At 31.4% G+C, this 16928-nt stretch overlaps 2 protein-coding genes across 4 annotated transcripts in view; both read left to right on the top strand.

The window, feature by feature from the left end:
• Positions 1–13854, top strand: part of LOC128891698 (myc box-dependent-interacting protein 1) — a 73803-nt gene extending 59949 nt beyond the window's left edge. The window contains exons 3-9 of one of the 3 annotated variants that reach the window (XM_054151456.1): positions 5880–6070; positions 6878–7150; positions 9219–9337; positions 9487–9530; positions 9705–9878; positions 10579–10757; positions 10859–13854. In XM_054151456.1, the coding sequence (XP_054007431.1) occupies positions 5880–6070; positions 6878–7150; positions 9219–9337; positions 9487–9530; positions 9705–9878; positions 10579–10757; positions 10859–10939 (1061 nt within the window). In that variant the 3' untranslated portion in view covers positions 10940–13854. The remainder of the gene's footprint in view (positions 1–5879; positions 6071–6877; positions 7151–9218; positions 9338–9486; positions 9531–9704; positions 9879–10578; positions 10758–10858) is intronic. The other 2 variants (XM_054151534.1, XM_054151621.1) reach the window with 2 other exon arrangements.
• A 154-nt stretch (positions 13855–14008) lies between these two features.
• On the top strand, positions 14009–15802 carry LOC128891067 (uncharacterized). Its single transcript, XM_054150251.1, has 2 exons — positions 14009–14847; positions 14890–15802. The coding sequence occupies exons 1-2, from the start codon at positions 14476–14478 to the stop codon at positions 15220–15222; spliced, it is 705 nt and encodes a 234-aa protein (XP_054006226.1). The 5' UTR covers positions 14009–14475; the 3' UTR covers positions 15223–15802.
• The last annotated feature ends 1126 nt before the right edge of the window (positions 15803–16928 follow it).

Consider the following 16928-nt stretch of genomic DNA (forward strand, 5'->3'; position numbering starts at 1 on the left):
ACGTTCAAGGAAAAAAATTTGACATTAAAGATTTAATTTGAATATACATATACATATACAGGGTGGTCCACGCAATTGTTTCAAGTCATAACTCCGTTATTATTGTATTTACGAGAAAATGCCAAAGGAGAAAGATAAATGGTTCGAAGAGCACTACATCTGTAGGCCTTAAAAATTTTTTTTTAGACACAGTAGTGCATGTGCAATTAACAATTAATTGCATCATTTCTTTAAATAGAAACGGATATTTTTTTTACACAGATCGATTCTTCTGTTCATTCTACGTAAAAAATGATTAGGGTACCATGGCAAAAAAATGATTAGATCTCGAGATATTTTCAAAAAATGTCTGGGTGGACCACCCTCTATAGATATAATAGTAGCAAACGAAGGATTCGATCAAAACTGCGAGATACCTGGAATCCTTGGAAAACCTCCGAAATAGAAAATAAAAAAGATTATTCTATAGTATGTATATAAAATGCGGATGAACCTGAGTTTACACCAAAAAAATTGTCAATTGCAAAAATGACGGAAAGAAACATGAAAATGAACGAAACAAGTTGACCGTTAATTTGCAATAACTTCATGCTATAATAATAATTTATGAAGAGTCGAGGTTTATCCGCATATAAACTTAATTATCTTCAATTTAAACTCTGAACCAAGCGAATCGGATAAAAATTCGATGAAAAATAGCTTTCGCAAATTTGGAAAATGTGGTTTTGAGAAAAACGCGTTTAAGGTTTTCGGTTGTATAAAAACAAAGTTTTTCTCTTACGGCTGTGTAAAGCTAATCTACGATTCCAGGAGCATACAGTAGACCTTTGCGAAAGCATTTTCCACACGGTTAGGAAGATTTTTAAGCAAAACAAAGTTTTTAATTCCAGTATTTAGCTTTTCGAATTTATTTACTGTGTTGATGATTGTCTACGAACAATGTTCAGTGTTTGGTAACAGACTTGCCTTTCAATGTACAGTGAGTAACTTTAATGTTCGGACACTATGAGATTTTTACATTATCACATCGTAACTTCGTTTCTAACAAAACAAGCAAAAAACATAATCAAGTATTATATTAATGTATATGTTTAGTAAACAATAGTATAAGTTTCATTTACATAACTTACTGTAATTGCTAAACAACACGATTCAAACAAAACGTTGTCTGTTTTTCGCGTTACTTTAATACTCGGACACTTTTAGAAACTATTTATTTTGAGGCTAATTTTTATAATAATATGTGTTTTAATATCTTGCTGGGTAGCCATTCTGTTGTATCACTTCTTTTAAACGTTGTGGCATATTGCTAATGATTTTTTTTAAATAATCAATAGTTATTTTGTCCAATTCTTCTTTTAACCGATATTTCAACATTTCTTTTGAAGATATTGTTGTTGTCCTGATACGTTGCTCTAGTTCATTCCACACATTTTCGATAGGATTGAGGTCAGGTGATTGAGGTGCCGGTTGTAAAACTTTTGGACAATTATACAGTAAATATTCTTGCACGATGCGTACCTTATGTTTCGGGTGATTGTCCTGGTAAAACTGAAATGTGTTTAAAATTCCCATTTGTGTAGCACTTTTGTGTAAATTATTTTTTAATATGTTCAAATACACATTTTTCTCTATAATATTGTCAATAAAAACTAATTCGCCCAGCCCAAATGTGGATATACAGTCCCAGACAAGCACACTCACTCCTTCATGCTTTACAGTTGGCCTTAGATTTTTAAATTTAAATTCTTCATTTTTCTTGCGCCGCACCATCCTTCGTCCATCTGATCCGAAAATGTTAAATTTACTTTCGTCGGTAAAAATGACATCGTTCCATCATGTTTCTTCCTTGAAAACAAATTCTTTAACAAAATTTAATCTCTTCTTTCGATCCTGTTCATTCACATACGGTTTCTTCCTAGCTACTCTTCCATTGTAACCACTATCTTTTAAGGCTCTGCGGATTGTTTGGGGGATGTACCTTCTTTCCAGTCTCGTTTAAAAGCTCTGTTGCTAATTTTGGTGCACCGAGTGAAGGATCCTTCTTTATTTTTCTTATTAGTTTCCTCTTATCACGTGGATCCAACTTGTTCGGTTGGTCCTTTTGGGGTATAGAGTCTATACGATCCTCGTATTTGAACCGTTTGATGATATTTGCCACTGTACTCTTACTCATGTTGAGTATGGTAGCAATTTGTCTACATGATTTCCCCTTTGCATTGTGAAAAATCACAAGTTTGTCTATATAAATTATAGGTGGTATTGCTTTTGCGTGCATTATACACCTGGACGTAACGGTTATCGAAGAATAACTGATGAAATAAAGCTTGTTAGTATCATCTGAACAGTCGACTGGATTTGTAAACAAACAGTCCTACTCACCCGAATATTAAAGTTACTCACTGTACCTAGTAACAGTATGGAGGAATTATTGTCAGCCTAGATTGGCATATGCTACTGTAGATAAAGTGTTAACAATCGAATTGCTCCCAATGTGGTGCGTGGGCCCCACATTGAGAAACACTGGTCTAAGGTCATACCTAGGCGCTTGGCTCTGTTTTCGTGTAGTCATGTTGTTATTTACAGTAATTGGTATCTGCCGAGAATGTAAGAATGAGCATTTCGAGGACGAACAGCTTCCGTAACCTTTCACGGAAACTCATTTCTACGCAGCTGACTTTTACCTTTCCTTGCGTTAGTCGGGATGGTTCGCAACGGCATTTGCGCATAAATACCCGCATGCGCTGTATCAGCGACAGCTGAACGCAAAACTTGTCGATAGACACACGTATTCGTATGGTTTCCACTTTCGTGATAAATCGTATCGTTTATTGTTCGAGTGGCTACACCGTCGGTAACAGATGAGTATGTACTTGAAAATATCTCAAAGTAATTCGTAATTCTTCACCTTTGGTGGAACTTCTTCACGAAATAGTTCTCAACAAAATATTCGACACGTGTACTATACAACAACTGTTTAACCTCACTCAAATATAATTAAAAATATCGTGAAATTAAATACCTATTTCGGAAGTCACATTACATTAGGTTGTCTCGAAAGTTTCTTTCGCAACTCATTGTCAGCTGTTCTGTTATCCGTGATAAATGTTTTATGAGAAAAACGAATCTGTATGAATAATATACTCCTATTTGGAGCAGGTACTTTAAGAAACAATATTATTTCATAATATGAATATTATTAGATTAATTATAATTTAAAAATAATTAATTTATAGAAATATATCTATATAAACACTTTTAGGGAATAGCATTGTAAATTTATTTTTACTTGCTTCAAAGTTTATTTTAAATTATTTCATATTCGACGAATTAACCCTTTGATCGCGGAACGATTTTTGCTGGAAATTCTAAGAGACGTAGAGGTGTGAATTTTTCAAAAATATCAGCTTATAAGGCATGATAAGACGGAACTTTTTTTGTATTTACAGTTTATTCGTAAAACGTTTAGTTTCAAAAATAAATATTAAAAACTAAAAGACCTTTTTTCTTGAGATCTCGTAGTGACCTGACCTCGACTGTTCTCTTAAAGAAAAAAAACAACAGTCAAACAATCGAATTTGAAAAAAAGTATCACCTTATAGAGAATGACAAAACGGAACTTTTTTTGTATTTACAGTTTATTCGTAAGACGTTTATAGTCCGAGAGCCCGCGACAGAAATGGGTGACTCATTTCATTACACAAATGGACCTGTTTTCCGAAGATGGTATGTCTCCCTAGTTCAGAAATGCTTGGTCTGGCATGAATTCAGTGGTGCAACGCTTCACTATGGCGTATTATAATAATTTGATTTTTGGCCAAAATCATTACTACTGAAATTTTTAGCATGTATTGTTGACATACCAAATTGCATAAAAAAAGTTGGTCTGGCAGATTGTAAACGATTCTAAATGGGTCTGGCAGTCGGAAAACCTTGTCGGAAAAACGAAGTAATTCATTAAAACATCTAATAAAACTATCAAGTAACTGATATCATTATTTCTGAAACTTTTTCTATAAACAATATGTAAATCGGTATGGCAGCCGTTTAAAAAAACGCACACATGCGATACCGACGTTGAGATCTCGATACTCTAATAAAACTCTAAAGTAATAATTATTTTCAAACATTATATACATTAGTTATTTATAGAATATCGTTGTGATGATTTTTACTTCATACAATTATTATTATTATTTAACTTTAATAAGTCATGAAATTGCACGGCGCGCATGTGTTCGCTCTTTTAAGGCCAGGTTACACCAATAAAACGTGCTTTTTTAAATAAATTTTGTTTATAATAAAAAAAATACTTCAGAATCAAACTTTTTACAGCTGAAAGTACATATATTAAACTATTTGAAAAAAGAAATTTTTCTTTTTTTTTTTTCAATGGCGGCTCTGAAAATGGCTGCTCAAACTTGTCCAATTTGTTAGCGGGTGTCATCATTTCTTGGAAACGAATCATCTGAAAGCAAAAAATAAAATGGTTTCATATTCTGTATCGCATTGGCTATGATCGGTACTACAATAAAACATTTTCACCGAAAAAAAAAACAAAATGGCGGACTTTTGATTTTTTCGACTTTTTTTTGCACTTTTAATTGTTTATAACTTTTTTAAATAACACTGAATATTTTTGGTTGTAGTACCGATCATAGCCAATGCGATACAGAATATGAAACCATTTTATTTTTTGCTTTCAGATGATTCGTTTCCAAGAAATGATGACACCCGCCAACAAATTGGACAAGTTTGAGCAGCCATTTTTAGAGCCGCCATTTAAAAAAAAAAAAAGAAAAAATTTTTTTTTCAAATAGTTTAATATATGTACTTTCAGCTGTAAAAAGTTTGATTCTGAAGTATTTTTTTTATTATAAACAAAAATTATTTAAAAAAACACGTTTTATTGGTGTAACCTGGCCTTAAACGGCTGCCAGACCGATTTATCACCACTCAAAGTTTGCCAGACCAAATTTTGTTAACCCTATGTATTACATATTGTTTGTACAAAAAGTTTAAGAAACAATGATTTCAGTCAAACTACTTCGTTTTTCCGACAAGGTTTTCCGACTGCCAGACCCATTTAGAACCGCTTACAATCTGCCAGACCAACTTTTTTATGCAATTTGGTATGTCAACAATACATTCTAAAAATTTCAGTAATAATGATTTCAGTCAAAGATACTGTTATTTCTTACATGTTTCCGACCTTCTATGCACCGTTTGTGCTCTGCCAACCTTGGATTATTTTTATTCTTTAGTAGAAAACAGTCAAATAGCCAAAGGATATTTGTAATGAAATTGGCCGAAATTTTGTGTCGCGGGCTCTCGGACTATTAGTTTCAAAAATATTAATTAAAAACTGAAAGACCTTTCTCCTGAGATCTCGTAGTGTTCTGACCTCGGCTGTTCTCTTAAAGAAAAAAAACAACAGTCAAACAATCGAATTTGAAAAAAAGTATCACCTTATAGAGAATGACAAAACGGAACTTTTTTTATATTTACAGTTTATTCGTAAGACGTTTAGTTTCAGAGTTAAAAATTGAAAACGTAGACGACCTTTTTTTCCTAAAATTTAATTTTTTCAATGAACTTTTATTTTTGATCAATTTTTATTTTCGAAACTAACCATCCTATGATTAAACTGTAAATATAAAAAAGTTTTGTCTCGTTATCCCGTATAAGCTGATATTTTTAAAAATTTGATTCAACGATCACAAACATTTCTCTGAACCCATTTCTTGTTGGCTTATATGTATATATGTATACGCCCTTCGCATTCAAAGAATTAATAGAAATGTCTGTGCTGATAAATTTATATAAATATATTTATACGCAATAAAATCATCATGAGATTTGTCTATGTATGTTTGCAGCGGTGCAAGCGGCCTCGAAGACCCTCATGGACTCATTCAATGAAATCTACGAAAGTCAATGGACCGGTCATGATCTGTTGTACGTGCAGGCTCAAAATCTAGACATGCTGTGGCAAGACTTCACTCATAAACTTGCGGATCAAGTTCTCGTGCCTCTCAACACATATCAAAGTCAATTTCCAGAGATGAGGGTACATCTTACAACCTAAGTTATTACAAAAATTTCCTTTCATTTCTTCTACACAATTTATCCAAATTATATGAAATAGTTGTTCGTTACCGACATTGTAATAATTTGGAATAACTTGTAGCTTATTTTATTTAAAAGGATTATCAATTCGACCCGTACATATGTTTTATTAGCTGGACTGGGAAGTAATGTCGTTTTTTCAATTTGAAATACTTGTTTATCACTCACTAGTTCAGTGATTTTTATCGATCTGGCATTCAACATTTTTACCCTAAATGGCAAAAGGCTGTTGATAACGAGGGCGATTACATAATTGATTAAAAAAAAGGAATTTATTAAAAATTTGTTTGAATTTAATATAAAATAAACGACATTACTTTCCAGTCCACCTAATATATACGACGAAAGGTATTTAAATTAATTTTTGTTTATTTGAAAGACAAAATTTTCCTCGCACCGCTTTTATTTGCAAATGTACAGTCGTGTCAAACTTCCTAAATTGAATAACCAATATAGAACAAATAAATTACCCTTATATATCATTTTTGCTCCAAATAAATGGTTATTTTTGTCCTTCTTCCAAGAATTTTAATTATATTTTAATTTACTAAAAACCATTTTTAATTTAAAAGGGGGTTAATATTATTGTTTCGTTAAAACTTAATTTTTTTATATGTTCATCGTCAGTTATTTAATATATTTTGTATTGCACCAGTTGCGTTATTATTTGGTAACTTTTCATTTCGCCATGTTAAAACGTAATTGTGCACAACCGATTGAACTGTGAATGTCACGATGAAATTTACAGAAAAAGATCGACAAGCGAGGGCGAAAGCTGGTAGATTACGACAATCAGAGGCACAACTTTCAATCGCTGCAATGTAATCCGAGAAAACGAGACGAGCTGAAAGTTACCCGGGGAAAAGAATTACTGGAAGAGGCTAAGCGTACATACGAACAACTTAATTCGGAACTTCATGACGAATTGCCTGCTTTGTACGACTCGCGTGTTCTTTTCCTCGTGACTAATTTGCAAACCTTATTCGCTGCTGAACAAGTGTTCCACACCGAAAGCGCCAAGGTACGTAGGAAAATTATATTTCTTCCACGCGAAACCAGTATCTTATCCCCTCGTGTTCCCAGACCATACAGTGGGTGTAGAATGTATTCGAACGCCGATCAATTTCCTAAAAAACTTTTGGGAAATTGTAGTTTATTAATTTCTTTTTTTATAATCAATGATATTCTACATATTCTCGGAAATCTCTAGAATAGATATTGTCCAAACAACAGTCATTGGTTTATATAATTTGCGAAATTAACAAGAACGTACGAAAAATTAGCAGAAATATAGAAGCAATAAATATTCGTACGGTTTTTATAACGAACCATTTACAGTAGAATTTGTAACATAAACACATCAGTTTATAGCTTCGTACGAATTAGAAACATCAAAATTACAGTAAAGAAGTCTTAAAAGATGTTTTAATACAAGACTGGAAGAAGATCCCATCCCGAATAACATTAAAAGTTAATTTACCTAATGCCTAGAAAAATTTCAGCAATTATAAAATCAAAATGAAATCCCACGAAGTATTAATTGTTTATAAATTAATGTAAATTAATGTAAATTTCATGTTTTTTTTTTAATAAAGTTTTGAAAATTTAACATTTGTTCGGATACTTATTGCTTCTATATTTCTATCGATTTGTTGTTCTTTTCTTGTTAATTTTACAACTTATATAAATAACTAATTTTGTTTATACTGCATCTAGTGTACAGATTTCCAAGAATACGTAGAATGTCATTATTTATAAAGAAGAAGTTAATAAATTACAATTTAATGTAGTTCTTTTTTTTTAATTTACCAGTGTACGAATACTTACTACACCCATTGTATTAACACTTTATCTACCGGGCTATTTAGAAATAGTCTTTAATTCAAAAAAGAATTTTCTACAGTAGCATATACCAATCTAGGCTGGCAATAATTCCTCCATACTGTTACTAGGTACATTGAAAGCCAAGTCTGTTTCCAAAAACTGAACATTTGTAAGTAGACAACCATCAACACAGTAAATACATTCGAAAAGCTAAATACTGCAATTAAAAAGCCTATAAATAAGCTCCCGGTAAATAAAGTGTTAAAATTATCAAGTACAAATACTTAACACCTTGACTACCAGACCAATATCCTTGAAAACTTCCACTACGGTCAAATTTTGTTTAAAGACTGTATTGAAAACTACACAATCAAACAATTATTGTTCTGTTTATTTTTGTAACTTTAAGAATTTCATAAAAAAAATTTTTTTTGTCACTTGACTTTCAGAATTAATTTGTTTAGTTCTTCAGTAAAGAGCACCGTCACCCATGCATGAGTGACGTGACGATCAATGTGTTAATCATGATTGTATTCATTTCTAATCTGGAATCTTACTTCATAAGAAACAGGTCGATCTATGGAACGGATTGAAGCTAAGAGCAAATATTTAGAATGTAACGATCACTTAATATCAACAGAAATATTATCATAGATTTGATTTAATATATTAGGTTGTCCCAAAAGTTTCTTTTGCTTTATTAATAAGTACATTACTAAGTTACATTACTAAATTGTGCACGATTCATTTTGCTCCATTATTGTTACAACATGAATATCTATGAAATTAGATTGTCTATTTATATAAACACGACCACATAAAATAATCGAGTGCAACTCGCGAAAGAAACTTTCGGGACAACCTAATAAATCATTTCTTCCTTTCAACAGCAGCGAAGAAACTAGATTGATGTTCGATTTAAGCGAGATACCCTATATTATAGAACTGACTATTTTCATTTAAATTATTTCCCATTAAAAATCCAAAGATGAATAAAATGCTTAGACAGATTCTATCGACTATTTGTCCAAACTAAATATTTCATCTAAGGGTTGACGAAATATACAGGGTGTCCCAAAAATGTTGGAGTTCTTTGAAAGGGCTGACTTCAAACATTTTCGCTAAGAAAACAGTTGTTTCAAATCTCCCCCAACCACCCCTTTCAAGGAACTCCAATATTTTTCGGACACCCTTGTATGTTCCTTCTTGTTGTATCTTCTGAATATTCCTCTTAATAACCGTAACTCGACGCTTTCATATTTTAGGTATATTCTGAACTAGAGGCAATCGTCGATAAATTGGCCAACGAAAGTCAGAGAGGATCGTACACGCTGAAGAAAAACACGGAACCGCAATCTCCAAAATCGCCAAACGCCAACTCTTCGTAAGTGAACTAGTCGAAGCACGCTTAACACTTCGCGGTTCTGATTTCCTGATTTTTATCAATTTTCCTCGCTCAACATAGAACCGCATAGGATTAATAAGTTACAGATTGGCATTTCTACGATATTAACCGCTTTCAACTTGTTTCAGTTTAATAATCAACACGCAACCAGCTCAGAATAATATTTCACCAGGTAAATATTCACTATGGGTCCAGCCGCGTCATTTTTTTTTTTTTGCATTTGACTCGTTTGTGTACTAATATCTTGTGCATGCATGTGACGTAGTCGTGCCACATAAGAAGTTGTCGAATACATAATTATGTGGCTAAACGTTTAGTTTTGAGTGAGCTTTATTGCGTGTTACAGCTGTGGAGGATTCCGCTCCGGCAGCAAGAGATACATCACCGACTACTCAATTAAACGGCAATGCTAACAGCAATGCTAACAGCAATGATAATTCCCTCAATAATCAGGATGAGTCTCCGCAAAGCACAGTCGCGGCTTCTAAACGAGTGGAAGAGTTGTACGATATTCCTGTTGGTAAGTATGCTGTGTAGGAGTAAATGTCATCGGTTGCGCGACCGATGACTCGAGTGGGAAACGTTAATGTAACCACAGTTGAAGGTTTCGACGGGACAGTTTGCAAAATAAGGATTCTTCTATATGTGTCGTTTATGTATATGTAAATTTTCTTTTGTATTAAACTAATCATTACTAAATCTAAACAACACATGAGTACAATTTGGAGTGTTTTGTATATACGTTCGTATACGCTGAAAGTTGAATTATCGCTTAAATGTGCAAGGACACGTTAGAAAATAACATGCGCAGTGACGTTTATTGGATGTAGCTAAAATAATCGATTGCATAATCATTTCTTAGCGAGTAACGTACGTTTCGCAGCTCCTACATCGGTAAGCATACATAGGATAAATATCATAGACAGGGAATAAAACGATTCTCCAAATTATTACTCGAAGCACGTAACATGTAACTAGTAGACACGTAAACTTGTAATAGTACATATTGTAACGATAGAAGTATGTTGCCTGCCCATTTATGCATGGTCTTGCTGAAACATTGAATAGAAATGATCATTCTGATTCTGAATAATGTATCAGAATTTTCGATAAAAGATTTTAGTAATTGAATTTAATTTGCACTTAATCGATGAAAGTCAAATTTTACACAGAGCTAGATCAGAGGTCCATGACTAATGAGGCGGATTCAATTATTTTAGAGGTGGAATATGAAAATGGTACCAATTTCTCTGTAGGGGCAACGACTGACAACTTGCCACCTGGGGTTTTGTATAGAGTCAAGGCGACTTATAAATATAGATGCGAAGACGTGGACGAATTGTCATTCGACGTCGGTGATATTATTCGCGTAGTGGAGTACGATGATCCAGAAGAACAGGTTTGTATTCCCTTGTTTAATCTCTAAATGCATTAAATTTCTCTAGAAATTTCTTAGTGCACGAAACTTATAAAATACGATAAAATGTTTTGTTGCTTTAGGAGCAGGGTTGGTTAATGGGTATCAAAGAAGGCACAGATGAAAAGGGTATGTTCCCAGCGAATTTTACAAAGCCACTGTGAGAGCTTTATCGAATTCAGCTATTACACTCCAATGCTCACTGAAACAGTGTATTCTACTTTAAGAATAGTTTCAATATTAAAAGTGAGAGTCATACACAGTCATCCGAGGTATTATATATAGTAAAAAAGTAAATAACGAATACACAATGAAGGGCTACGGGAAGGGAAGGGGTGTGATAAGATAGTTATGCTGGAGGGTACTGTGGAGAATTAATCACCCCAAAGTGCCTTAACCCAGCCACTGTCTGTGCCAACATTCATTGTCTGTAATATGGGATCTCTCATATCCAATGTACGAATACACATCATTAATAATCGAATGAAATATTTAAGTAATTAAATAATATATTGTAATACATCATGCAATACTACGAGTATAATATAAAAAGCTATATATTAAATTAATATTATTTTATGAAATTGTACATAGAAGTATATATCTTAAGAATATTTTATGGAATAACTTTGTGGCCACTGAAATTATTATTAAGGACTAATGTAACGATGAAAGCATCTCTGCAATACCCTACCTTGACAAGGAATTATCAAATCGTGGAACTCCAATTACAGATCTGCATTCATATATTAGGATTTTATGATCTTTACTTATAGGACGAGGGGAAAATTACAACTAGATCCCATTAAGAATAATTATATAGACGATATGCCAAATTTTTGACTCGATCGAGTAGTTTATAACAAAATTATATAAGTAAACTTCGATACATCCGTATATCAAAGCTAAACATCATAATATACAAATGATAAGAATGTTATCCTAAGAATTTTCTATATAATTCTGTTAACAGAAATATTATGTTTTATCGATGATATACGTCTGAAAATTTGTTCTCAAAATCTCATTTACATCTTTTTTGTTTAGAGTATATCATAAAATATATAAATAAAATATTCAATGACCAAGTATTTTTCAGATATGTATACATGAAAAATCAAATAATGACGATGATTAATTAGGTTACCATTATAGTCGTTGTATCCATTTGTGTAGCAAAAGTAAAATTAGTATCGATCGATGATCCAACGAAAAAAATTTGTAGTTTTAATTAATAATCGTTAGATAGATTTCTCGAAAAAAATCGTACACCAAATCTTGTATAACAACTAGTGCTACCATAATGTATGATTACAAAGAAGAACACGGAGTCTGCCAATTTCAGCTTCCACTAAGTCGTGTGTCCTTTTATTTTATTATACATTGATCTGAGACATACACAATGTAGAAAAGTTGGATTGTTTATTTTATAAATGAAAAGTTTTATGGTTGAAAGATTGATCCATTGTCACACTAATAATTAACCCCATGTACGAATTGAAACTGTAGACAAATAATATGCTTGTTGCCAAGCATTGCAGGTGCATGATATGAAAACGTAATGTTGACATATTTTACAATTATACTATATAACTATATGATATTCATAATGATACTGAATATCATACCTATATGATATTCATAATGATACTGAATATCATACCTATATGATATTCATAATGATAATAAATGGACGTACATTTATATTGTATGAAGTGGACCAACAAAAAGCAGGTGAAAAATAAAAAAAAAAAATATTTAAATAATGATGCTAGGAAAAAAGTGTCGATACACTTTTTTTGTTCTTAAGCGTAAAGAGAGTTTACATATGATATACGATTATATGCGATATTAAATACAGAATACAAAAAAATCGACATTTCAATCAAATATTATTGTAATGTAACATATCATGCTTCGCTTAATTATCGTGAATCCAATTATTATATAATCTGAATAAGTAAACATTCCATTGATATTAAAATAAATAAATATTTTGTCTGAATATGATTTTAAATTATAAGAGCAATATTTAATTCATTATCAATGTTTTCTCTAATATTAATATATTATACCGAATATTATGCCAATAAAAAGCGAAGCATGAAAGTTGCTTCTTTACTTGAGATTTATATGATTATTTTGATTTATCCTTTTGTGTGTTTGAAGTACAGATCCAGTAATTTTTATGTAACTAATGAGCGAATGTGCCAATATGATGCAGTATTCTAGATACCAATAATGTGATGTCGTTAATGACACTACCATGTTACAAATTAAATGCAATTGTTAGTACTATCTAGAACAACGGTAATTATTTTAATTCCAGAGAAACCGAAATTGTAGTCAACCGAAACAGATATGTGTCACAAATGAGCAATAATGCGAATAACAGTAATTACTGGAAAATAGATCTTTTAATGGTATTAATATGATAAATTGTTCAATCTCTTGAGAAAGTAAGCAAATGCATTTAACGAACTTAAAGAAGATAAGCAGTAAATAAATGTTATTCTTTCTGATTTGAAAGAAAACTATGTAGATTACAAATTCAATAACAATATTGTGTGCTGAAGATATAAAATATAACAACACAAATTGTAATCAAAGTATCAAATCATGAAGTAAATGTATCAAGTCTTCTATTTTAATATATATATATATATTTTTTTTTTTATGACTGATACGAAAAGTATTTAAAGTTACTTGTAAGTATTGTTTTAAAGTTAATATTTGCAAACAAGTCTGTCATATATAGAAATGTATTTCACGAAATAATCACTACTTGTCTTCTTTATGTTATATTTATTTATTAATGTAACATACAAGCAACAACCATCGATGTTAATTAGAATTTCTAATGCACCCAAGTAATAGTAGTGAGGTCTGAATTTAGTGTAGCAGTGGAGCAATCAATTGTTATATCATTTGTCATTTTTATGCCTTGTTGTTTTATTTTATTGAAACGATCAGTCATATCTTCATAACCTTAATATAAACTATAATACGTATATACTTTTATTGCTTTAATTGTCCTTTTCAATGGGCGACGATTATAATAAACAATTACTGGTTTGTAGTATAAGTGTTTATGATTTAAATACGTGTTTTGTTTAATAGTGAACCTTGAAAAGACACCTTTCCTATGTTAACCCTTTAAATTAACTTGCAAAATTGTAGTCAATCCAGAAATTTCTTAAAAAAGAATTTCAGATTTAAAATAATGTGTATTGAAATGAATATATATTTCTCGTCGACAAGCGATTTCAAAATTTGAGTAAACTGTTGTTTTTGATAACAGAAACAAAAATGTAAAAAACATTATAATTATTGATAGAAAAACATTAAAGTACGTATGTCACGACTGCATGAACGGAACCATTGTATGCGATGGAAAAATCCTACTTTACGTAAATCTCACTCATTCTACTCGATACCCACGTCAGAAGAGGAAATACCTACTTTCTGTCGACCACAATTGTCAGCATTCCTTTTGCCAATAGCACAACATCATCTACCTTTAAACGAAACTTCTCTGAGGTACTGTATGTGTGATAAACAATGTAGCAGAAGAAAACCGTCAAGTTTATCGTACGAATCTCAAGATACTAAGGCAATATCTTAACTCGCATATTATGGATGAATTATGAAGAAAAGTCCATAAAATATTAGTATGTATTATTTATAGGTATTAAAGTGTATGGATTGTTCAGAACCTCAACAAATGCAGAAAAATTTGGAGTTACACTTAACAGGAACTCAAGTAGAAGAAGCTTTAGCAGAGGATAAACAAACGGTTTTAATACAGTATTTAGATTCATGTACTGCTGGTCTTGAAGCTCTAGTTCAGTATGGACAATCTTTGCATGTATCTCAATTAGCTGTATGTAGAGTGCTCAATGTTAGTCATCGACTGGTACTTCCTCAAACTTATCCAACAAACTCCAATTCTGATTCAACTCATTTGACAATGCAACTCCAACAGGTATATCAGTACTTTAGTTATTATTATATATCAAGTAAAATATTTGAGACTTTAACAATTATTTATTTTTTACTTGTACCAACTTACATTTACTAATAATTTAATTAAATAATATCTTGTGTGTAACAGCTGGAAAGCCAAAAACAAAACAAATTAATAATTTTAAAAGACTTAATAGAACACTGTTCTAAAAATATAGTTCTTCCCAAACATTTATATGAGTTAATAAATGTTAATTACATAAAGAAAAGAGACTTCTGCATAGCAGCAAAGAACTTTAGAAAATTTCTTAATAATTTTAAATTATCTATTCCTCAAATGAAAAAGTTGAATCAACAATATAATAATATTTTAAATGACTATCAACAGACTAGGCATACGTTAGACTTGGAACTGCCAAAAGCAATAAACATGTATGGTGCTAATAGTAACATTTTTCTCTATTTTATCTTAATATTGTAGACATTTAATTATTCATTGATAAGAATAAACTTTATTTGAATATTTTAGACGATTGACGATACTCAGAGAAAATTTTGAAAAGTTTGGGAAATTTTATGACAATATAAATGATAATGAAATTGTAACATTACTTAGGTTGATTGGAGAAAAACTTAACATAGATAATTCAGATTCAGTTTCTCATGATCAACTTTTAATAAAACCTGAGATATGTGAAAAATGTAAAATAAATTGTATCAATGAGAAATAAAGCAAGAAAGAAGATTTCATTAATAATAGTACTGTTAGTGTAATTCTTGGTCTATGAAATGCAATATATACAAATTATGGACTCTACAAAGCCTTATACTATGGCTTTAATCCAGTTAATAAATAAGCCAAGGTTTGGCCATGTCAATGACATCTGCATTGTAAGAATGTATTCTAAATATTATCAGTTATTTGAGACCGCCTGAACGAGCTGTTATGTAAAAATAGCTGAATATACGCAATATTATCAGTTATTTGTGGAAATAGTACTCATTTAAACACAAAACTATGTCAATTTTTTCTTTGTATCAACTTAAATAAACCAAGGTCAATAGAAGTCTTTTTCATCAAAGTTCTTCGATTACCATATTTCTTTATGAGATGACTATATTCTTTTGGTATATGCATAGAGAAACATGCAAATTATATAAAAGTTATCATCTACAAAGTATGAGTGAAACATTTATACAGAAAAGTCAATTTCTTGGTTTTGCAAATTACGCGACCCTCTTAGTGTCCCTTAGTGAAAATAAAAACTACAAAGGTATCTACTTGACATTAAGAAATTCATAACAATAAATAACGCGGAAATTTATAGAGTTAGAGTTGTTTAGTTGATCATCTTTCATGTTAATTTTAGTACATACCGACTAGACGTAAAAATAGCATGTAACTTGAGGATGAATTGACACAGGACTATGAAATTGAAAACCGTTAAAACCGTAAATCGTTGAAACGAGGTTTTATTGTATTATGAGAAATATTTTTCTTCCGATTCCATGATTTTACACTACTTTGAGAAATGCCAATCCAAGACATTGGATTACCGATGGAAACTTTCAAATTCCGGAAACTAAACTATAGTCCATGAAAGTGGCGTGACCAATCAGATACACACATTAATTCATGGCTGACTCTATAATTTCAACAGTTAGAAATAGACAAGATCACTCGATGCTTAAGATTCAGTCACACTGGATATGCTAAACACTTTTAAGGAAAATATTCCTTGCGTTTGAAAAGAGGCGAAAGAAAATCGCGACGATGTTTGTTGCGAACTTGACCATCGCAGCTAAAAAGAAATACAGTTAGTTAGGCTGACCCAGGGGTGAATCTATTACGATACTAATGAAGCTTGAACTTCAGGCCTCCACAAACTTAGAAGGGCCTATGAGCTTCTTATTTGTTGATCTTTTAATTTAATTCCTTTTCCCGACCTATTTTGAAGGAAGAAAAATTATTTCATACATAACCTCCTAGCTTTCAAATTTGATTTAGATCTTGATATATTTTTAAAGATATAGGTGCATTTGTTGGATCAATTTCCAATGATTCAATTTGTAGGTTTTAATGTCTATACTTTGAAATATTTCGTTGAGAGAATAATGAAAAGATAAATATATTTTTGTAACGATAAAATGTTTCGGTAAATGAAGGAAAGCGATTAGGTCCAGGCC

Source organism: Hylaeus anthracinus, unplaced genomic scaffold (genome assembly GCF_026225885.1).
Source record: "Hylaeus anthracinus isolate JK02 unplaced genomic scaffold, UHH_iyHylAnth1.0_haploid 0, whole genome shotgun sequence".
Taxonomy (NCBI): domain Eukaryota; kingdom Metazoa; phylum Arthropoda; class Insecta; order Hymenoptera; family Colletidae; genus Hylaeus; species Hylaeus anthracinus.

What these genes read in the sequence shown, in the direction of transcription:
- LOC128891067 (XM_054150251.1), top strand. Translation starts at nt 14,476, where the DNA reads ATGGATTGTTCAGAACCTCAACAAATGCAGAAAAATTTGGAGTTACAC. An exon ending in TTTTACTTGTACCAACTTAC is followed by an intron (nt 14,848 to 14,889) that starts ATTTACTAATAA and finishes TGTGTGTAACAG; the next exon opens with CTGGAAAGCCAAAAACAAAA.